At 45.0% G+C, this 23,759-nt stretch overlaps 2 protein-coding genes and 1 long non-coding RNA gene across 3 annotated transcripts in view; 2 read left to right on the top strand and 1 right to left on the bottom strand.

Moving 5' to 3' along the window:
• Positions 1–1,507, bottom strand: part of LOC141982972 (uncharacterized) — a 28,431-nt gene extending 26,924 nt beyond the window's left edge. Inside the window, exon 1 of the long non-coding RNA XR_012638258.1 lies at positions 1,373–1,507. This is a non-coding gene — a long non-coding RNA (uncharacterized LOC141982972). The remainder of the gene's footprint in view (positions 1–1,372) is intronic.
• The window catches only part of METTL6 (methyltransferase 6, tRNA N3-cytidine), a 42,969-nt gene extending 29,920 nt beyond the window's left edge, over positions 1–13,049 (top strand). The window contains exon 7 of the mRNA XM_074945586.1: positions 12,490–13,049. Within this exon, the coding sequence (XP_074801687.1) occupies positions 12,490–12,512 (23 nt within the window). The 3' untranslated portion in view covers positions 12,513–13,049. The remainder of the gene's footprint in view (positions 1–12,489) is intronic.
• A 3,314-nt stretch (positions 13,050–16,363) lies between these two features.
• The window catches only part of SH3BP5 (SH3 domain binding protein 5), a 61,227-nt gene continuing 53,831 nt past the window's right edge, over positions 16,364–23,759 (top strand). The window contains exons 1-2 of the mRNA XM_074945584.1: positions 16,364–16,590; positions 19,476–19,538. Coding sequence (XP_074801685.1) covers positions 16,510–16,590; positions 19,476–19,538 — 144 coding nt within the window. The 5' untranslated portion in view covers positions 16,364–16,509. The remainder of the gene's footprint in view (positions 16,591–19,475; positions 19,539–23,759) is intronic.

The following is a 23,759-nucleotide window of genomic DNA, read 5'->3' as shown; positions in this document are numbered from 1 at the left end:
CCTGATCTCAGCCATGCCGGCATTTACTCAGAGGTGTGACAGGCTGCCATTTTCTAGTTTGTGTGAAAGGTGATCCTTAAAACCTCAGCCTTGCCAGCTTATTTGCTGAGTTCAGGTGTATATTTATGCTGCTTTTCCTAGCAGGTGTCCTGGCAATTCAGTGCAGAATGTGCTTGGGGACACGATGATAATTGGACCATTCAAAAGTAAAATAAGATTAATGAGTTGCTATTATTGGTGTTGCTATAATTTAGAGTGCATACTTGGTGTTCTTGATTCACAGATTTAACTGAAATGTTAGTGTTTTGTATGAGAGAGAGTCAATGCCCAGAGCTTTCTTAAATGTTCCAAAAAGTAATGCACAAACACATCTAAACAATAAAAGGTTTTGCTTTGTGAAATAACTGTTGGGTTATTTTAATAGTTTAAAATAAAATGTGTAATAATAATCACCACAGTTAGATTCTGGACACCTAAGCAACGGAATGTAGAGGTTGGTAGATGATTTCTCAGATGATTTATTTAAGGTTGGATAAAACTTATTAACTTAATTGGTGCTAGTGTGACTTCAGGGTGGCATTTCCTATGTGTTACCTAAAAGTGTTTAGGAACTAATTTGATATTCACTGTGATCTTGAACTGACAATTCTTTGGTATCTAGATGCAAGGCAGAGTCTGCAAGTGATATACATGGAATCCTACATTAATTTAACATTTTAAGTTTCATTAATTAGAGTTGTTGCAATCTCCCGTTATTCTGAATTTAGTGGTAGTGTCAATCACCTAATTCCATTCATCCAGTTTATACTGAAAATCTTTCTGTTATGAAGAACTGGTTCTAGATTGTTTGGCTCTCATGCATGTGACCATAAACCTGGGGCACAACCTTCCCTTTCAGAAATGCAAGCTAATTATAGAGCTGCTGCAAAATAATAAGTAACTCAAGTGAAAAGAAAATGGTAATTACACAGTAATTCACATGCCTGCTGCTGTGTTATCTCTTGATAAGCGTAATTGCTCTGTGTCGACCCTGCATACAGTCTGTATAAGCATGTTTGATGAATATGTATGTATTCCTGTAAGGGCTCTCCACTGCATGCTATTTTCTGCCAACGTAAATGGTTGCTGACACAGCATCATGTCTCCAGTTGTTCCTTGATCCAGCCTTCACGAGGTTTGTGTTAATATCCCTTCCTTATTAAAGTTAATGTCACTGCGGATTGCCACCTTCAACAATTTCCACATCCTAGGCACAAAGGAGATTGTAATCCTCCAGAGGGAGGAAATAGACAGCATTAAAGCTGCTCTCTTTCTGAAGATTAGCATGTTCTCTGAAGGAATCATCCCTGTGAAGGGGGTGGTCATCTCTTACCTTCCAGACTGTAGCGTCCCTGGCTTGCTTCATGCCCCTCAGCTCTCTCCAAAATGACTGCTTCAGAAAATCATCTTCTCTCCCGCTGCTGTGCTTCTGGCATTCCTACCTGTGTGTTTCTTTTCCAACTCACTCAGCATCACTTGCACCGTGGGAGGACTAATTACAAGAGGGCTTGCCATCTCCAGTGATGCTATATCAGTGGAGACTGACATGGAGGCAGATGATATGGCTGCTAGACTTGCTCAGAGCAAGTGTAATCGACATGATGGTGTGATTGCCTATGCCCCTTTGACAGCAATTTTGTGTGTGGATGTATGATGTGCAACACGTATGGGGTCCACATGCGGTTTAGCATGAAAAATCTCTACTGTAGACATGGTCAGGTAGCAAGAGGGTAGTTCAGTGTTAAGACAGCCAGGAGGTTACCACATTGTCAAAATGTCTTGTGATGTGGATAGTTTCCTAAGCAGCAGCTGGACTGAGACCACCATACAGCCATCAGATTATAACAACCTTCAGCCACCACCAACCTGCCCTGGAAACCTACCTCTATCTCCAACCTTTATCACAATATCAGACTGTATGGATCAAGAAGCGAGGATCTATTGTAATTGTCCTGACAAGAAAGCACCTAAAAATTGTCACCAATCATCTCCCTTGGTAGACTCAACGTTTGAATAGTTCATTTACAAAGGTTTTAGAGTAGCAGCCGTGTTAGTCTGTATTCGCAAAAAGAAAAGTACTCCTTTTCTTTTTACAAACAAAGTTCTTAGAACTTCAAACGAACACAGCAACTGACCCTGCCAGAAAATCTTGAGACACAGAACGAATTTCACATTCATATACCCAGACTGCTTTAGGCACCCATTGTGCCTGCAGTCTTAGGAGCAAACATTACTAAAGGATTTATGCATTATGAGAAAGCTACGCTGTGCCCCTGAAGTGGCAGATCAGAAATCTCACCTATTAGGAAATAAAGTTTCCTGTAATCATCAGTCACTTCCAAGAAGCTGGAACAAACCTCTGAAAGAAATAAGAAATGGAGGTGGATTAGAAAGAGAAGCAGAGGAAGGGTAGAGGACAAAGATGGCTCTCAGGCAACATTTAGGTGGGGAAATGCACTTCTAACCCTAAAAAAAGAACAGGAGTACTCGTGGCACCTTAGAGACTTAGCTCACGAAACTTATGCTCAAATAAATTTGTTAGTCTCTAAGGTGCCACAAGTACTCCTGTTCTTTTTGTGGATACAGACTAACACGGCTGCTACTCTGACTCCTAACCCTGAAATTATCTGTGTACACATGCATATTAATTAAGGGTGCTCTGTAAAGCTCCCCTCAGTCCTCTCTAGCAGCCACAGAGCTGTTCAATGAAGTGCTGAAACAGTCCCTGATCTCCTGCTGCTGCTTGGGGTGGTTACTGACACCTCCCCGCCCTCAGAATATGCACTACACATTGTGAGGAAATTGCCTGCCTGTATAATTCAACTAGAAAATGGAAGCATTGTAGAGGTAGATTAATTGGCTGTGAATGGCACAAATAATTAGGGTGATGGGAAAGTTCTTTGGATAAAGAAATTAGGAAGGGGCTCCTTTATAGGTATGCAAGACAATGTCCCATTTGAGTCCTGTATCACATGCCCCTTCCCCCCTGCCGAGGTTTAAACCTGCTTTTGCTGAGATAACACAAGGAGCTGGGGTCACAAGGTCGGTGGCCCACATGGTAGGGTGAGGTGGCCTAAAACTGCCATGTTTTCCTCTATGCTGGAGAGTACAGTATGCCAAGGTGAGGGCCATGATCTGAGATGGAAAATCAGGAGGTCCACTGACTGAAAGCATCCCTCACGATCCCCTGATCTACCTTAGCTGGTGGGATTTCTATGGAGCAAATGGATTTTAAAGTTGCCCTCACTTTGGAGGAACTTCAAGGGAGAAGAGGTGGTAATACCACATTTTACCCTCCTTAAGGATAAATCATCCCCCTGGGACACGGGGCTAGGCTGGCCCAGTGAGTACAATGTACACCTCCCTGCACCAGCAAGAATTAATCTGGTCCATAGCATCTAAACCAGTCAAGAAATGACTCAAAAATGGGAATTAAAATACTACGGCTAGACTAGCTGACTCACGTACAGCCTTAATCAAACACTTTGTCGAACTATTGCTAATGGTACAGGGCATATAAACATGAAACTTTTCTCTTTTTACAGCAAGTTGTCACTGTAGTGTTGTTTTTATCTATAGAAATATTGTTATGGAAATCTTAGTGTGATTTTTAAAGGCTAAGAACTAGCACCATTGCTATTAACTAGGTACTACCAATAAAAAGTATTCAGCAAGAGATATTGCCTGGTGTAGACTTGAAGGACTGTTTGTTTGTTTTTTTTAAAGGTTTGTGATTGTGTAATACAAGGTTGGGCTGTTTGAGGACATTAATTCCCAAAATAAAGGACTTTTGGTGAGTGAGAAGAGTGGGGGATGAAAGGAGGATGCCCCATCCATCGGGGAGAGTGGTGTTAAGTGGCTAGACCAGAGTATAAGGCAGAGGTGGGCAAACTACGGCCCATGGGACCGTCCTGCCCAGCCCCTGAGCTCCCGGCCAGGGAGGCTAGCCCCCGGCCCCTCCCCTGCAGCCACGCTGGCAGCACGGCTTGCACCCGCTCACCTCCCAGGCTTTCCAATAAGCCTGTCCTGCCGCTCTGAGTGGCATGGTAAGGGGGCGGGGGGGGGGGTTGGATCAGGGGCAGGAGGTCCTGGGGGGCAGTCAGGGGACAGGGGGTGGTTGGATGGGGTGGAGGTTTGGGGGGAGGAGACAGGGAGCAGAGGGGGTTGGATAGGGGGTGGGGTCCTGGGGGGGGAAGTCGGGGGACAAGGAGTGGGGGTGTGTGCGTGTGGATATGGGTCAGGGGCCCCGGGGGCCCTGTCAGGGACGGGGGTGTGGATATGGGTCGGGGCAGTCAGGGGACAGGGAGCGGGGGGGTTGGATAGGGGATGGGGGGTCCTGGGAGGGGACGGTCAGGGGACAAGGAGCGGGGGGGGTGGGGTTGGATGGGTCGGGAGTTCTGAGGGGGGGAGGGGGAGGGGGCGGGGGCCAGGCTGTTTGCGGAGGCACAGCCTTCTCTACCCAGCCCTCCATACCGTTTCGCAACCCCGATGTGGCCCTCGGGCCAAAAAGTTTGCCCACCCCTGGTATAAGGAATGACTCCTGAGTTCTGTCCTCAGCTCTGCTACTGAGTTTCTGCAGTCATCTAATCTCTTTGTGCTTCAGCTGACCCATTTCCAAAATGGGGACAATAATATATCTTTGTTCTCTGTTCTAATCTAGCACAAGGCTTCTCAATGTCCCTTTAATGTTGCCACTGTTAGTATGTGAACTTTCTCCTCTGCAGCTCCTGCCATCTGGAACAGCCTTACTCCAGGGATGCATTAAAACGAACTAGTCCTTAGATCCAACAAAAATTTGCCTTTCCTCAAATTTTCAGTTGTATCCCCAAATTAGTACTTTCTTCACCCAGAACCTACTAACCTTTCTTTGTCTCCTATCCTTGAGTCCTTTGTCCCTCCCCTTTGGCTTCTCTACTGTCCTCTCCAGTCACCTGTCACTATGGGGAGCCATTAGGGGCCCTATCTCCCTATTCCTCACAGGATCCCAAACAGCTTCTCAGCAGTGTTCAGGGGTTATTTTTTCTATCCTTTTTATAAGCCTGCTCTTTGGGCTTCCTTCTGGTAGGCAATATTGAGCTGCGTGTTCCGTCTCTCCCTTTCTGACTGCTTCCTCACTCTTCGCTCAAGCCTCAGCCAGCAACCTTAGCTATCCCTCTGCAAAGCTGGGATTCTAGAGTGTAAAGGGAGGAGGAAGAGACAAAGGGCTGGATGAGTCGGGGGAGGTGCTGAGGGACTGGAAGGGCATTGCTGAAGTGTGGGGGATGAAGGTCAAAATGGAGTCTGGTGTGTACACTTTGGGTGCAGGGCTGAAAGGCTAGAGGTGCATCAGGCAGAAGAGCTGATGGGTTCTCTGTGGAGGATGGGTGGTGGAAGGGCTGCTGGGTGCTTTGTGTCGTGTGTGTGTGTGTGTGTGTGTGTGTGTAGATGAGCGGCACCTAGAAGAAATGTAGGCTCAAGAGGAGAAGACCCCATGGAGGAGAACTGAGAGAAACTCCTACTCGGCAGCAGGATGAAAGAGTGAGAGATCCCTGGGGAGTAGAGTGGGAAGGATGAGAGGTGGGAGACCCACAGGAAGGAGTATAAGGAAGAGAGACTGGAGTAGGAGAAAGAGACTGGGTAAAAGGCATCCCAGGCTGAGAAGGAGGAGGGTGGCTGAGACCTGGAAAATGAGGAGATGGTGGGACTCCAGTGGAGAGAGCTCTAAAGGGGCCTGGAAGAGAACTGGGTAGCAAGCAATGGAGATGAGGAAGGGATGGGGGGAGAGGGTAGAGTGGGAGAATAGAAGAGCTAATGGGGTGTGGGAGGCGACAGTACAAGGAAGTACAAAAACCAAGGCAGATAATGTTCTTCCTTATAGGGTTATGAAGGTTAGATGCCAAAACACTGCAAACCGCCCCCCCCCCCCATGTGTTTGATTTTATATAACAGGCAGCATTAGGGAATGTGATTCTGTTAAACTGAGGGTGGAATGGTGGCTCTCGTTACTAATGGGAGGTGACCATGGGAGTGTCCCTAAATACGGTAGGTTTTTTTTTTTCTGACTGCTGTTTCCAGATATATCTGATGGGAGATCTGCAATGACACTCAGAGGGGGCCCTTTGAGTTTGGTGGATGGTTGTCAATATCTAAGAGACCCTAACTTGCCGAACTGGCAAGCTGTGCTAATACAGAAATCTAGATAAATACCAGGCGAGTTTGGTTTTTGGCACAAGGGATACGGGCCCTATTCTGCCTGGCCCTGCACTGGAAGGAGGAGGACACAAGGAGCTCTCCCTATCTCTTGTCCTCCTGCCCAGGGACCAGCCAAATATGGTCAGGAAGCAGAAGCATTGTGCAAAAACCTTTATAATGCCTCTGCACCAAGGCTTGACTAGCTAAGAGACTGCCTCCACCTCCGGGCCTCCTTGCTGCTTCCTTGTTAACTGCCAGCCTGGCTGAGTGCTTTGGAGGCAGCTGTTCCTGTGTGTTTGCCATTCCACATTTTGTTTGTCCCTGGGCGTAGATATGTGGATCCACCCTTTTTCTTCATCTTTATGTTGTGCTCATCACAACAATGGTATCTGTCCCCTAATCTGTGCTTGCCTCTCTGTATCTTGCCTGTTTTGAAAGCTATTTTGAAAACATGTCTTTCTCAGTGTCTTTCTATGCTCTTTTATATTTTAACTATCTGACTTCATTGTTTAACCCTGTAAATCATTTAGGGGTCCTGAAGGTAGGAACAATGCTGTAAAACAAAGTACAAACCACACTGGGTTATTCTATGACTTAATGAATTAATGTTGGCAAGTCCTTTTTGATTCTCAGATGGAGAAGCTACAGAGATGTGACAGGGTGGTGTTGGCAGCTGTAGAGTCCCTTTTGGGGGGCCAGCACCCTGGTCACTTAGAGCAGGCAAAGCAGTGGGTGTAGATAGAGTAGGAGGCAGTCAGGTAGTCTGGGTTTGGGTTTGGTATCTCTTACACCAGAAAGGAGACGGATGAGCTAATTAGCTCACCAGCAGGCTAGCTAGGAGGAGAAAACAAGCAGTATAAAAGGCTGAGCCAGGGAACCAGAGGGGGCCCCTTCTATCTGCTGCTACATTGTGTTGTACCTGAAGCATAAGGCACTAATAATCAAGACACTTGGTGAAGGTACCCAGGTAGAGGACATATGCTGTTTAAGCACCAGAAGGGCTTACTGGGTAGATTTCGAGGGCTGGAGAAGGAGCCCACTTACAAGAAGCACAAATTATCACCTCATGTTATGATCTTAACCTAAGTGATTGGTGAATTTCCTGTCTAGTAGGGCGGCCACTGAGTAAAGAGTGCAATCTGTTTGTCAAACAATTATTAAGCCCTTAAATTTCAAGCACTTGATTGTGTAGGGCCTTGCTTTCCTGGACCAACTTCATAGCATTTCTGCTCGTCTATGTAAAGAGGTAAGTTTGGAACACTGCAGCCAATCACTTCCAAGATATCAGGGGATGTTCTAGGCCTCAGTGGGCAGAACTCTACTGATTTTGGTGAAAATCGGAAAAGCCTGATTCAGAGGAGAACGAGGGCCTAGATGGCCTGGTGCTCCCAGCAGCTGCCTACACATAGCCCAGGCAACAGTGTAACTTGCAGTGTGGGGAAATAGACTCCAGGTGACAGACAAACCGAAATCAGGAGCATTAGCGGGAGAGGTTTTTAGGGGGAAGTGGGCATCTGGGTGGGAGGGGAAAAGTGGACTGGAAGGGGGAAGAAAGCAACAGGGAGCAGGGGGATGGGGCAGTGGTGATGGGAGAAGGAGAAAAAATAGCGGATGAAGGGCAGGTTAACAAGTAACTGGAAGGCAAAGGACAAAGCAGCTCTGTGCAGAGACGAGGGGGTGTCAGGAACCACCTGTGACCCTCAGCTCTGGTCCCCCCCCTTCTGGTCTTCGTTGCCTCCCCTGCCACCAAATTGCTGCAGGCAGAGGAATTTCTCTGGTGCCCTTGCTGCTGCCTGTACATCACAGACAACAGCTTCATGTGTAGCTCTCTCATTGAGTGCACAGCTCAGCCTACAGGAAGAGCAAAGCGTGATCCTCTACTTTTTAAACACTTTTTTAAAAACAAATTTCAAAGATTAAAAGTGAAATAACTGTAACCTCAGGTGGATACTGTGAGGGGAACTCACTGCTTTTATAAGGGGGTCCTTTTATGAACTAGATACTTTGGTTCCAATCCTGCAAACACTAAAGCCCATGTCTAACTTCACCCACTTGTCTAGTCTTATGGATGTGACTGAGGTGAATGAAGTTTTGCAAAGTCCTTAAGGATTTGCAGAATTGAGGCCTCTGAATGTTTAAGGTTGTTTACAGATGTTAATGTTTGCAGCTGAAAAGTGCTCCTTTCTGGTAAATTGGAAGAACTATTCTGTCCCTGAATCCAAGTAATATTAACTGAGGAGGTTTCAATAAAAAGGGCCTTATTTTTAGGATTGTTGAACATCCACAGCTCCCATTGAAGTCAGCTAGCTTTGTGGGTGCTCATTACTTCTTGAACATCAGGCCTGCCTATGCTTTGCTTTCTGGAATTTGTTGTTTGTAATTAAATGTGTGCAATCCCTCCCTTGCCCCCATTTTCCTGTCTCGGTATTATGTTCTATTAAGTGTCAAAAGGAGTTTGGATCAGGTGACCCATGAGTAGTGAAGGGAGGGGAAAGGGAGTTTTCTGTATTGAACTGCCGTGGTGTTTCTCTTGCTACTGAAACATCACTGAATTCTCAGACTGGGGAGGAAAGAAGGGCTGTTAGGACTCAGCTGCTCACACAGCAACACTGCTTTTAAGAGACATTGTTGGGGGCACATTAATACCTTTCGGTTTGATCTTCTATTGAAATTGGTGGGAGATTTGCTGTTGATCTGACAAGCAGTGGGACTGGGTGCTTAAGAAGTAGCCTCAGGATTCTGGATACACTTATAATTCACAATGTTTTTACTGTTTTCCCCCTACTCATATAATTAATAACAGGGAGGGGAATGGCCTGATTTCCCTGTGGCTACTAGCCAAGGCTGTTAAACAGGAGATCTGAAGAGTCCCTAAGCCTAGTCTCTCATTTCATGGATCCAACAGAGGCAGTGCATTCTACCCTTTGGGGGAGGGACAGAGAGAGAGTGCTTCACAGTTAGTGATCCCTGTGACAGAACTAGGACTCTTGGGTTAATGGTTTCCAAAGGGAAATTCCATACAGTCCTCCATGCCTAAGGATGGGACTTCAGAGTTCTTATTGTGGTTACTGGAACAGATGGATGTAATGTCTACACTACTCACTGAATCGGCGGGCAGCGATTGATCGAGCGGGGGTTGATTTATCGCATCTAGTCTAGATGCGATAAATCAATCCCCGAGCGCTCTCCCGTCGACTCCTGTACTCCACCGCCACAAGAGGCGCGGGCAGAGTTGCTGGGGAAGCGGCAGCAGTCCACTCACCGTAGTGAAGACACCGCGGTGAGTAGATCTAAGTACGTCGACTTCAGCTACATTATTCATGTAGCTGAAGTTGCGTAACTTAGATCAACCCCTTCCCCCCAAGTGTAGGTGTGCTCGAAACTAAAGGCCCACCTAAGGGAACTAGAGAGTGAAGAAGGAAAGTCCCTCTGAAGACCAACAAACAGGAATCAGGGGAAGTCCATAAAACTGTTAATTCAACAGTGTGAATCACCATATGCTAAAAATAACAGGTTTCAGAATGAGATAGTTAGCTAATGAGTTTACTCAAATTGTTGTCATCAAGGGCTTCATATTCAAGCAATAGGATTTGCCAACATATGTGGTGTTCTGGGGGGATTGCAAGCAACACTTCTTGTACCTGGTAGGTTGAAAGGGTAGCTCAGAGTTTGTTTCTGGACACACAAGAAGTTGTGCTATTTCTCTCTGGGTGTAATGTGCCTGGAAATGTGTCTACGGGCTATTAGATAATGGCTCAATCTAATTAGAAATTGCAGGAAAAAAGGAAAAAAAAAAATTTTTATACAGGTTGAAAAATGTTCCCCTGAAAGAGTAAGATAAACAATGATCCAATGTATGTGATTTCTAGTTCAGTCTAAAAGATGCATAAAAATGTAAGACACAGTTAAAGTCAGCCCAGTAAACAATTTGGCTAGTAATGCTAATTGTTCTCTTTTTAAATGAAGAATATTAAAGTTCTTGAACTTTAGTGCTAGAAAATAGTATATCTCTTTAAATCAGCCTATTTACATTGTAGCTCTGTGAAGCCCAGGTGGTGTATGGTTTTTAATCACCCTTAAATGTTACTTGTTAAACAGAATTGGGTTTTTAATCACCCTTAAACGTTACTTGTTAAACAGAATTGAAACAAAGAGGCTTTTGGGGGAATATTTATTTTCTTATCTCACTCACTTTTTTTTTTTTTTTACTCTAATTAAAATGCAGTGGAGGTGGGGGAAATCCTGATATGATCTGTCTGTAGAATAAATGCTCATTCCCACCAATGAATGTGTATATGTTTTTTTCTGTGGACGGAGGGTGCTACTTATATGGGTGTGAGATTTCCTAGATTGGATTATAAATAAGAGTAATCTAGAGGACTCAAAGCTTCCTGAAGTGTAGCTCGCACAGTATAATTACATAAACCAGAAGTACTATAGGAATTTGACCACTTTAAAAAATGTGTTAATGTCATATATAAGCTTCCAAGGAACTTCACACGCTCCATCATTTTCATGCCTATGATTATGGGCAAGATCCTGCTTTGTGTTTAAAATATACTTCTATATATCATATAATATGCTTCCCTGGCTTCCAAAAGTATAACTGCTTTGAAAGTTAGTTAATAGAGCAACAACTCCACTGCAGTTTAAAAGAAAGGTATCATGTTTGTTTTACTAGGGCAATTCTGTGGTCCAAATTCAAATTTGGTGTAACTGCACAAAAATTCATTGAGTTACCCCACGGGGATGACTTTTGCTCCACAGGTTTATCTAGAGGATTTTATCCCCACATATCTGCGTATTTAAGAATGAATGGGTCCAAATTCTACTTTCTCAAATGTCTATTTTTCTTAAAAAATTGTACTGTTTGTCTTTCCAGTATTTGGTTCAATGGTAAGAGTTATTTTAAAACTGAATTGTACAGTAATGCTATTCGAATATTCTAAAACATTTAATATATATTGTTTGAAAATGCTTTGGGCTGATGTGAATAATCAGCAGGAGCCATAGCATTTTTCAAAACAAAGATATTATTTTCATGCAAATTTCCCTTCAGGAAGAGAAACAGGATTCTATAAGCAGAATTGTCTCTAAATCAGTTTTTCCAAGGTTTTCCATCAACTGCAAATGGGTCTTTAGTAACCAAATATTCATTAATCAGTCCAGAAAATGCCTGTATAATACTAGTGTCTATATACATTCAGGGGCTGTGATGCATCTTTGTTTTGTGTGCTAATTTCATTTCTCAAGTATTTGAGTTGAATTGAGCTCTCAGAAGAAGCATGAACAAAGATATCAATGTGCGCGTAGATTTTTTTTTTAAATATGTAATTTACCACCTGCAAAATCTGTACAAAATCCACTGCTATACATACAACACTACAACAATCACTCAATTTGAACGTAAAAAGCCAAAAATTAAGCACAAGTCATTATTGTGTTTCACTGAGATGTTTCAGGCAGGCTTGGATTAACCAGTGAGCACTGTTCGATGGGGAGAAAAAAACAAAAAGACTATGATTAGTGCTATGACTCCATGCACAGGTTGCAATGCCAGTCACTCAAAATTGGCTTGGCCATGTTCCGTCTATCCCCCTTTCTCCCCCCCCCCCCCACTCTGTATTGTGATGGAGGATTGTCAGGACAAACCTGGGGGGAAAGAACTGGAGCCAGGCTGGAAGGGCATCTGGCCTGTGAAGATGGTTATTAGAACCACATTTGAGAACTTGCACTAAGAAACTGGCTACATGTATTAAGCTTAGTTTGTGTGCTCTGTTTTATTTTCTTAGTAATCTGCCTTGTTCTGTCTGCTACTTAACTACTTAAAATACACCTGTTTATAGTTTAATAAATTTATTTCTGGTTTACAGTATAACCCACTTTATGTGAGTTCTAACTGGGGGGTGAGAGGCTGTGCATACCCTCCTCCACATTGAGGGAAGAGGTGAATTCCATATAATTTTGTGACTGTACTCCAAGGGGGGTGGACATCTGGATGCTGTGGCAAGCCCCTTAAGCTGAGCCTCCTCAGAGCAGATCTCTGTCTCTCTGTGCAGCTGGGTGTGGCCCTGCCTGTGTGCTTGGCTGGAAAAGGCTAGCCCAGCAAGACCAGGTAAAATAGTCTGCCTCAGTGGCATCCCAGCACATCAGGTGACATCCCAGGACGTCCAACCTGTCACAGGCATCACATACTTAAATCAATAACAAGCATAATTTAGTAATGAAGAGGCAACTTATCTTTCCCATTGTATTTTTTTTTCTTTGTATTCTGTTTAGGATTCTGTGCCGTGGGCAGATGACAGGAGCAGAGACCTCACTCAAATGGCCTAAAATCTGTCTGAGAGAGGAGAATGAAGACTAAGCAGTGACTTTCCTCCATCCTTAACCCTGTAGAAGCCTGCCCTTACATATGAAATCTAAGTGGTCGGAGCTATGTGAGTTGTGGGTGCGGGTGGCAAAGCTGAGGAAGATCCATGTTACATAGCAACAGTTTCCAGAAAACCCATGGGAAAATGGTAGTGGGAATTCTGGGCTTGTCAGCATTAACTCTCTGTTTCTGCTCTGGGCTTTGAGACAGTGGGCCAGCATGGCTTCACAGGGAGCCCGGTTGCCATGGGAATGAGAGGGCTCCATGACTGTCATGAAGGATATCTGACACAGATGTCCTGAAATCTGTGGGGTTTTTCTCTGTAGATTTCCTTAATTTGCTTCAGTAGGAGTTGTAGGTGCTCAGCACTTCTTAGGATCAGGCCACTGCTTTTCTTTAATGAAAGAGTTTTTAAAAAAATATTCTGCCACAGCCTTGTGTGGTGTAAAGCTGTCTTAGCAACCTCAAACAGTCCAACTATGATTTGTAGCTGTGTTCTCTTTCTGCTTTTATGTCCTCCTCATTGTTTTAGGCCGTTGGTGTCACTTCAAAGGTGTATGGTATTTTAAAATAAAAAATGTTTACACCTGGTCCCTCCTTTTTTTTGCTGCATTGTTGTATAAAAGAAGGCTTGAGCATTATTTGTAATTTATCTACTTTTTCACCTTATAAATCTCTGGAATATTATTTTTTATCTTTCCTTGATTTGGTGGAAGAGCAGAGAACAGGAGCGGGAGCTTCCTCAGCCCTCAGTTGTAGGAATGGTGAATCTCTGGCAAAGAAAGTGCTTTCACAAAGGGCCACCCGTTTTTGAAAAGACTCTTGCAGGTTGTAAGACAAATAGGAAATTAAATAATTATTTACCTTAAGTTTGGTTAAGGAAATATGTATGCGTGTGTAAAGAAAGGTCCTTATTAGCAAGCAGAAGGAAGGCCTTGAAAATAATAAGGGTCACATACAGCGCTATAGGGTCACAGCTGCACTACTGCAGTGCTTTAGTGAAGATGCTACTATGCTGGCCAGAGAGCTTTTGTTAGTTAATCCACCTCCCAGAGAGGCAGTAGCGATGTTGGTGGGAGAAGCTCTCCTGTCAACACAGTACTATGTATGGGGGGGCGGCTAGGTCACTATAGCTCCATCACTCAGGAGTGTGGATTTTTCACACCCCGAGCTATGTAGTTATACCAATATAGGTCTGTTGTGTAGACCTGGCCTAAGTTATAGGGCCAGAAGGAACAGTGTAGGGAGGATGTCTGGCTCAAAGAATAACTATTGAGATAAGGGGAAGTTTCTAAAAAGAAGATCTCTGATTGATAAGGATGACAGCAGATGGTTTTAAATTCATTCCTCCAGGGAAAAAAGGGGTTAACTCTGGAGCTAATACTTCTAGCCAGAGGGTGAGTGGTCCCCAGGGAGAACCTCCTTGCTCATCTAAAGGAGGACTGTTTTTTTTAAAATCTATCACAAAACAAGGGAAAAGGGCACAACAAACCTTTTCCTGTACCACATCACCTTAAATGATCAGAGATGGCGTTGTCAGGTGTCCAGTTTTCGAGCAGAACGCCTGGTTGAAAAGGGACCCGGGTGGCACAACGGCCTGGGCTGCTAAAAGTCCAGTTGGCCGTAGTGCCAGCGGAGCAGGGAGGCTCCGTGCCCGGCTCTGTGCGGCTCCCGGGAAGTGGCTATCATGTCCCTCCGGCTCCTAGGCTCTACGTGCTGTCCCTGCCTACAGGTGCTGCCCCAAGTGCTTGCTCCGCAGTTCCCATGGGCCATGGCTCCTGGCCTATGGGAGCTGCGGGGGCGGTGCCTGCAGCCATAGGCGCCAACTTCTCCTGGCACCGGTGGGTGCTCACGCCCCCCCATCCCTGCCCCGAGTCCACCCCCGCCCCGCCCCATCCCCATTCCAACCCCCTCCCCATCCCCGCCCCAACTCCGCCCCCTCCCTGCCCCTATTGGACTCCTTCCCCCCTCCCTCCCACAGCTTGTTATGCTGCAAAACAGCTGTTTTGTGGTGGCAAGCCCTGGGAGAAGAAGTGGGGGAAGGTGCACTCAGGGGAGGAGGTGGAGGCGAGCTGAGGTGAGAGGGTGGGGAGCTGCAATGGGTGCAGAACACCCACCAATTTTTCCCCCTGGGTGCTCCAGCCCTGGAGCACCCATGGAGTCAGCGCCTATGCCTGCAGCCTGGGGCAGTGTGTAGAACCCCCTGGCCCTCCCCTCCACTTAGGAGCCAGAGCGACATGTTCCCACTTCTCAGGAGCTACCTGAGGTCAGTGCTACCTAGAGCCCGCACCCCCTCCCGTGCCCCTGCCCCAGCTCAGAACCGCCTCCTGCACCCAAAACTCCCTCGAGGAGCTTGCACCCCTTCCTCAGCCTGCTCCCATACTCTGAACCCTCCGCTCTAGCCCAGAGCCTGCTCCTGCACCCCAAATCCTTCATTCCCATCCTGGTGAAGATGAGCAAGTGTGTGGGTGTGGGGGGGCTTTGGAGAAGGGGCAGGGCAAGGGTGTTCCCTTTTCTGCAATTAGAAAATTGGCAACCTTAAGCAGAGACCAAGAATCTCCCTTGTGTGGACAGAAGGCAAAATGGGCGTGGGAGCTTTGATTTTACTTCTCCTATCTTCAGTTTTTGAGGATAAGAGGAACAAGAGCCAGCATTCCTACTACAGCCTCCCATTACTGTTCCTGTTCTAAGGCGAGAGGGGTTAACTCTACTACCTTCTCACTGGGGTTGAGGTATCCTGTAATAAACCCAGGACTCACAGAGTACCAAATCAAATGTCAAACAGAGCTCTACACTATGTATGCTTTGCTTTTGCTACATTAGCCAGTAGCCTTTTTTTTTTTTAAACACACCACCCAGGGTTCTCGGACGACGTTCGTTTTTGCTGCTATAATGAAGACAAGCATTGGTTTGTTTTTTTTGGGCGGAGTTTATTTGTTTGCTGCATGCACTAGATCCAAAATTTGTTGGCTCAGCTGACGCATGCCAGAAACCTCGTTTGAACTGAATTTTCAAGGCTTCTGACAGTGCTTTGCAAAAACATTTCAAGCCGTGGAACCTCACCAGCAAACACCTGGGGGGGGGGGGGGGGGAGCCCTGTGACGAGCTAGCCCGGCCCTGCACCTGAAGCCCCTAAGCGTTGTTTGCGGTACCGCAGTTGTGGGGCGCTGATTGTGATGGCACAAAGGTCCATTTGCAAGCGAGGCCTGGCGAAACAATTAAGGTCCTGTTTTCCCAAGGGGTTTCCTCAATTAAAAACCAAAACCCCGAGGGCCAAACGAGGCAGGCACCACTGTTTCTCAGGAGCCTGGTTTTCAAAGTTTTCCACAAGGCAGCAGCTGCCCTTTAGGCCAGGGGCAGGAGTGGGTGAGAATAAGTCGCGGCTTCTTTTGGACTGGCTCCTGCGGGGGGGGGCTGCTCGTCCCCGCTCGCTCCCTCCCGGTGACACCTGCCAGGGGCTGGCTCTCTTATCGACGCTGGGCAGAGCCAGGCCCCCGTGGCGAGGACAGCGGCCCTCTGGCAGCCTTCCCTGCCGAGCCAGCAGCGCGGCGCTTTGCAGAACACCCCGGCCGTTTGCCCCCGTTCCCCACGTGAGAAGCAGCCGCACAAAGCAGAAGCGAGAACGCAGCAGGCAGCTGCCCGGGGCGGGCAAGAACACGCGGGGCCGGGATTTTCGGGGGGGCGGCGCTTGTCACCGTGGGGGTAGGCAGGCTGCTTTCGCCCGCTGATTTGGCGGCCGGGCCGGGGGGATGGGCCGAGGCCGGCGGGCGGGGGAGAGGCGGCGCCCGGCTGACAGCGAGCGAGGAGCGAGCTAGCGGCAGGCAGGGGGCGGATTTCCTCCGCGCGGCCGGCGACACCTCCCCGGGGCCCCTTTCCCCGCGCGGCCGCGGGCAGCTGCAGGCGGCGGAGGCAGGTCCGAGCCCGGCCCCATGGAGTCCGCGGGCCGGAGGAGCCGGCCCGAGGAGGCGGATTTCCCCGAGGAGGAGGAAGAGGTGGACCCCAGGATCCAGGTGAGGCAGGAGGGCGAGCCCCGGGGATGCTGCGGGGCGGCGGGAGCCGGTGCCGGGGGCTGGCTCAGCCCCGAGCCCGCACGCTTTGGGCGGCCGATGCCTAGCCCCTGCGCCCGGAGCCATGGGCCGCATCGTTGGGGTGGAACGGTCCTGCACGGAGCTGCGATCGGGGGAGGGGATTCTGGTTTTGGGGGGAGGAGGTCCCTGCTTTTGCTCCCCAGCCCTGCACAGGTGTCCCCTAGATCTCCTCCGTTTTACCCCCTTACTATTCCGCCCCCCCCCCCCGATGGGGCGTGCAGCCGCTCTGCATCTGCCCGCTGAGCTCATTAGGTTTCTGCTGGGGTATTTCTGCGGATGGGTGGAGAGGCTGCTGGAGCACCGGCTGCCTGCCTGCTCCCCTTCGAGAGAGGGGGTTTAAAAGATCCCCCTCGTCCCCCCCCCCTTTTGTGTGCGCTGGAAACAAGCCAGCCACCCCACCCCGGATAGGCAGCATTAGGGGTAGGGGTGTGTGTGTGGGTGGGTGGGGGTGTTTCTGAGCCTTCTGGGACTTAAAGCAACCTGCCCCCTTTGCAAACCCAAGGGGAAACCTCCTGTGATATTGAGCACAGGCTGCAAGAATACCTGAAGAGCGGTTTCTGCAGTGTGTGTGTGTGTGTGTGTGTGTGTCTGTCTGCACACAGACAAGACAATGCGACTGTGATTTCTTCAGTACCTTTCGTACAGGGCGTTTTTCAAAGCGCTGTGCAATAGTTAGAAGACCAGAGCTGAATCATTTGTAGCTTGGGTGTTCAGTAAGATTGGGCTTGGAGGTGGGAAAGAAACATGTTTGAAGCTGAGACCTGAAATAAGGTAGTTGGAGGGGGTCATGGTCTCTCTTAGCTTGGTGCCTGCAGCTGAGCAAGGGCATTTGTGAAGTTGAATTAGTATGATTTAAGCTGTTCATGCTAGTTGCTTAAGATTATTCTATTTTCCATTAAAATGTTCTCTGTCATGATTCTCTTCCCTTCTTTTAAATTAAAATTCTGACTTTTGCATTTTTTGTTGTGATTTAAAAAAAAAATCAATCCTTTCTTGTAAACCTAGAGTGAGGGTATAAAACTCTTAATAATAAAGGTGGGATTTTAATTAAAAAGGAAAACACAGGCTTGAAATACAAAATGTTACTTTCCTTTTACCTGTGTTTTTAAAATGCTCCTGGATCTTTTTTTTTTTTTGAACAAAGTTCCCCATCTTCCTCCCATCCCACCTCAAATTCATGCCCTGACCAACTGCTTGGTGGAAAGATCCGTGTGGCCATAATCCTGCAAAGACCTACACGCAGGCTTAATTTTATGCACTGAGTATTCCCTTGGGATTACTGGCTGTGTATAAAGTTAAGCACATGTAGAAATCTTTGCAGGATCGGGCCTCTACCTGTCATAACTCTTGTCTTCTGTATCTCTTTGCCAGAGCTGTACAGATTTGTGGCAACATTTTCAGATGTGGGTGCCTAAAGATAAGTCTGATCCTGCAAAATTTAAGCAATGTTTAAGTGGCCTGATTTTTCAGAGACTGAGGTGCACTAGCTCCCAATGACTAAAATTTTGTCCTTGGGTTCTTTTTTATTTGGAATATGGCTCTATTTAGCTAAACAATGCTGGGACTTCGATTGCATGCTGTTAATGAAATTGTGGTGGTGTTTTTTTTTTTTTTTGTGGTCATCTGGTTAAATAAATGTCTGTTGCTTTAACATTTGTGGGGCAAAACCTTCTTATCTAGATAACAAAACAGTAATTTGAAATATGTATGAAAACCAGCTATTAGAAAAAAAAATAAAAAATTGTCTTTAAAATCCTAAAAGTCTGAAATCAAATCTGACTTCTGTGGGTAACAAAGCTATATTGTTGGAACTAATATCTTTTCATTAAAAGAAAAGGAGTACTTGTGGCACCTCAGAGACTAACAAATTTATTTGAGCATAAGCTTTCGGTAGCTCACGAGCTGTAGCTCACGAAAGCTTATGCTCAAATAAATTTGTTAGTCTCTGAGGTGCCACAAGTCCTCCTTTTCTTTTTGTGAATACAGACTAACACGGCTGCTACTCTGAAACCTGTCATCTTTTCATTGTGACCAGATTAATTAATGTAATTTGGTGGACAGTCACTCAATAGTTGATCAAGTCATGATGGGGGTCTTTTTGTACAATTCAACATTGAGGGCCAAATTCTGATACTTCTGTTGCAGAAAGAGGGTATTGGTGTAACTGCTTCTAATGTATTGCAAGAGGAGTCCCTTTTTATACTTACTGTCTTTGCATGTGCCTGTTTTTGTTACAGTATTAACACTATCTTCTAATCCTTGTCTTTGTGCCTTTGTCTGTGTTTATACCTCCTTCCCTACCACCGTGAAGACAAATGGCCTTGTCTTAAAAACTGTCTTACTAGGAACTCGCTGACATTAGCCACGTTCTTTTAAGATACAGATTGTATGTCATATTTATTAATACTAAATAAGAATAACCCAAAGCAAGAACTGTACTTCATTAAAACTAGAATATGAGCAAAGTTTCTCCGCTTGTTTTTCTCTTTCCTGAGTAGCTGAATGCTGAGACTAGGTGGTAAACTCACAGACTTTTAAGGCCAAGAAGGGACCATTGTGATAATCTAGTCTGATGTCAGGCACATTGCAAACCACAGAATCTCACCCACCCACTCCTATAATAGACCCATAACCTCTGGCTGAGTTCCTCCAAATGTCTCAAATCTCTGTTTTCGTTTAACATTCCAGCCAGAGCCCTAATGTGCTTGCTTTGGGGGATGCCAGATGACACGTAATAGAACCTTTCCTTCTCCGTCATGTTGGTGTCTGATTTCTCAGTGCATGCCTGTGTTTTTGCTCTTTTCTAGGGGGAACTGGAAAAGTTAAATCAATCCACAGATGACATCAATCGAAGAGAAACTGAACTTGAGGTACAGAGCTACTTCTCATACTGTCCTTTTGTGTAAACAGGCTTCTGTGAGAAACATCTTTATTTTAATGGGTACGGGATTGTCCAATGCTCAGTGATAATTTGACACCAGGTACCTGATGAATGACTCTGAAACAGTAGATATCTGGGTTTGAGCTGAAATGGGTCAATTGTAAAGGGATGCTGTGAGATTAAAAAACACATTTAAAAAGAGAATTTTTTAGTTTAGATGATTGAAGTTGACCATGGTTTAAAAATAATTTCACTGTTTTCTGTATTTTACTTTTTGTTTTTCATTAATGTTAGTCAGTGAAAATACACTCATTAGTTAGCCCTTCATAGTGAAAGTCTCGCCATTTTTTTTCACTAGTCAATTTCACTTATGTCCTCACTTTCTGGCTCTCAAGTGGGAGAAAGTTTCTATGTTTGGGTTGCAAATATTGCAAAAAAAAAAAGGTTTTAAATCCAAATAAAACGTCTTAATGGATTTTTAAATCCCTAGTACTAGGTTCTGTACAACTTTTTAAAAACTAGAATTTAATTTTTGTACCTAAACTACCTGCCACTTTCTTTTATTAGCCACAGATGAAAACGAAAGCCTGCAACAGCATAAGATGGCTGTGCAGATGGAAGAAAATCAACATAAAATAAGTGATGCAAAAGGATCACTTAATTATATTTCACTATATTATGTAAATCTGTTTAATTCTGGATGTTACTTTTCACTTTAATTTTGTAAATGATTATTACATTTTAAAAATACAACTTCAAGTACCCTATCCTGTAAATTAAAAATCGTAACATTAAAAAAAAGGACTGCCCCAGAATATGTCTCTTTTCGCCGTCAAAGGTGTGGGCCGAGACAGATATATTTTGGGGGATATCTTTTGCTTTCTGTTGTGACTTCTTCTTAATTTATGGGATAGGTGTCCAGAGCACTCTATGGGTACCTCTAGTTGTACGTCATTTGAATTTTAAAATACAAGATTACAGTGAAATGTAACATTCAGTGTTGAGTCGACTTGCAAAGTTCTATAGTAAATAAGTGATCCTTTCACATCAAACACTTATGCTTTTGTCCTCTATCTGCACAACTATCTTACATTTTTCAGGCTTTCATTTCCTGTCTGTGGCTATTAAGTCTGTAAATCATGAAGAATGTATTGGTGAATACAATTATCAGTGGTACAGAGAGCTACTCATGTCATGCAGAATGATTAATTCTGCAGTTGAAATATACTTTTAAGTAGCTCTGCAGCTTGATTTTAAATTTCACAAGTAAGCTTTTAATCCAGTATATAAATAGTCAGTTCACCCGAACAGCCACCAGTTAAATGGTCTCGAGTAGTACTGGCTATTAGCAAATTTTTGCAGTCTCCTTATTTCATGCTGAGGCACTGAAATTGAATGACAGCATTACTGTGAATGGTGGTTTGATTTCATTAGATATGTGGTACCCTGTGCTGACACCATATTATACCACAGGTGGAATAGTAGTATTGAACCACAACCTGTAAACGCTTATACATGTGATAGTCCCACTGACTTCGGTGGGACTACTCACCTGGCTAAGTTATTCATGCGCATAAGTGTATTCACAACCTAGAAACTTGCTGCTACTGTGCTTAATCTGGTTGAGCTATGCTTGTAGCAGACTTGCTGAACTCTAAAGCTTAAATTCATCCCTGGTCTACTGACACTGTTGGAATTAAATAAGAGAGACATTTTAACATAAGGGTTAACACAATTTCTGCCCCTTCCCCTTATTTATTATAAGACATATTCAATTTCAAACATCATAGGAAACAGTTGTCATAGGCTTTCTGCCTTGAGTAGACACTCGCTCAGGGTTATGTCTGTAATGCTTATTGCAAGTAGTGTTTGATTGCATTCTTATTGACATCATGTCTCTGTGAAAGTTTCTCCTTCAACAAAAATCCTTCTTACATTGCGGCCAGTATATGTAATATTAGGCAATCAAGTAATCTTTGATCCCAGAATTCTCATTTTTCTTGAGCTGTTTAAACTTGACAGTTGACTGTCACAAGCAAGTAATCGCTGACATTTTATGTGCACGATGACAAAATTGGTCCATGTAAGATATATTTATATTATTTAGAACTCCTAAAAAATTATACTTAGAAAATCCTAATATCCGCACTAAACAACAGGAAAAAAAATCTACAGAGTTGCCTTGTAGGTATAAATCCGCGGTGAACTCTGGGGAAGAGAGATGATCCCAGTCCGAAATTTGAGAGTGTCATTCTATTTCAAGGACCCTTCAAGAGAGGGTGGAACTGCATTTGGAGCTTTTGTTTGTTACCAGAGGGGGAGAGAATACCCATTCAAAAGGTATCTGTTGCTGCTTCTTCCTAGCTTGGGATAGCAGTTTCTGCTGCTGTTGTAGAAATGACCTGGTTAAATATTTAGATGACAAGAGAAAGATGACAGAATGTTTCTGCTTAAACAGACAGTGGAATTATATTTATCCTAGTCCTCCTTTCATTTTTCAAAATTTGCCAGCTACTGCCCTAACAACTTCAGTGGAAGTGAACATAGACCCTTATCTCCCTTGAAAACAATGGGTCTCAGCACAGATGCAGGAGTCTGTGCAAGCAGATCTCACTGCAGGTTTGGAGCCTTAGTTTGTTCTCCTTACTAGCTGGAGTCTTGCATGTTTCCTTCAGTATTCAACCCTTGCAGCACTGACCTTTCCCAGACTATCAGCCAAAAGAAGGGGCATACTTAAATATACTTGCAGTTTCCAAGGGGCAACAGGTTTTTCCACAGTTACTGCTGTACTTGGGAATGCTCCCTCTTTCCTGAGCTGTTTTGGAGAGGGGAGGGAGATGGAGACCCAAAGAAACTTACTCTTGGCACTAACCCGCCATTATGAGGTTGAGTGTTGATTTATGAATATTGCTCCCGTCCCAGGTCACTGAAACATCTTTATGGTCCTGGTGCTCTTACTGATAAGATCTGCACCATTCTGTATCTTGTAAAATCAGCTATTATGGAAATAGTGGTTTTGACTGGTTTTGACTTAAAATGTGCAACAGTGTACGACTTCATATACGCAGAAAAGATTGAGCCCTAAGCATCTGAGGCAAACCTCAGGATGAAGGGAATTTCACGCTGAAATATTAACCGACTGGATGCCCACTTGACGTTCTTTCTGACCATTTTGTTTTATGTATTTACTTTCATATCAGTTTCCTTTGGTATATTTAAATCCTGATCCTGTAAGTGGGCCTATGTAGGTGGACCCATATGCCAATGCAGAGCTGCACTGATGTTGGTGGGACTCCACGGGTTTAAGGGATCGCCTTCAGAGAACAGGCTGCAAGACGAGTACCAAAGTGACTGTGTGGCAAGACTGGATCCTTATTTGAGGCATATCATTTTGGACTGTGTAGGTTAGTTCTTGTTAGTCCAGTCATTGCTGATGGGTTACTTAACTTACATCAAGGAAGTGAAGTGAGTCTTGTAAGTCGCATAATTCTCAGTGTTAAGTATTCCAGAAATAGTCAGGAGAAGCAATTTGCTAGAACATGCCTTTTTTTAAAGGCCTACAGAAAAATGTGGTGGTATGTGTTGTGTGGCTTGATTCGCTATTGATGTGCAGGAAGGATGGCTTTGTGGGTGAGTCAGTGGTTGGGATCTTATGAATTCTGGGTTCTATAACTGGTTCTGCCACAGACTTTCTGTGTGACCTTGAGCAAATAAGTTAAGCCCTGATTATCCCCCTCTCCCCCAATGTGTAGCGAACACATCCAGTTCTCATGGACTGTAAAGGAGGTTACGGATGCTGACTACCTCTGAAAATCAGGCATTAATCTTTGTGCCTCTGGTCCTTATCTGTAAAATGGCAATAATACTTCTCCTTTACCTCACAGGAGTGTTCTGGGGGTAAACTCACTGATGTTTGTAAGGTGCTGAGAAACGATGTTGATGGAAGGGATGGACCCACAAGTACTCAGCTGCTTGATGTGGAGACAGTGCTGTTCGTTCCAGAGAGCCAGTAAGAGGAACAGCCTGTCTATTATTTTAGCAGCTGAGCCCCACTTCAGTTCTTATCCAATAAAGTAATTGCATAACAAACAAAGCAAGCAAGGGATAGGATTTAGAAGGGTGTGGGTGTAAATGCTGTGAAGTCATTTTCAGTGGCTTTATCAGTTCTGTGAGATGGTGAATAAGTATACCGTTTGCCCTCTCAACCACC

This window comes from Natator depressus, chromosome 2 (assembly GCF_965152275.1).
Source record: "Natator depressus isolate rNatDep1 chromosome 2, rNatDep2.hap1, whole genome shotgun sequence".
NCBI classification, from domain to species: domain Eukaryota; kingdom Metazoa; phylum Chordata; order Testudines; family Cheloniidae; genus Natator; species Natator depressus.
Note: the sequence above shows the minus strand (reverse complement) of the source record. Positions and strands in the feature narration are given on the sequence as shown.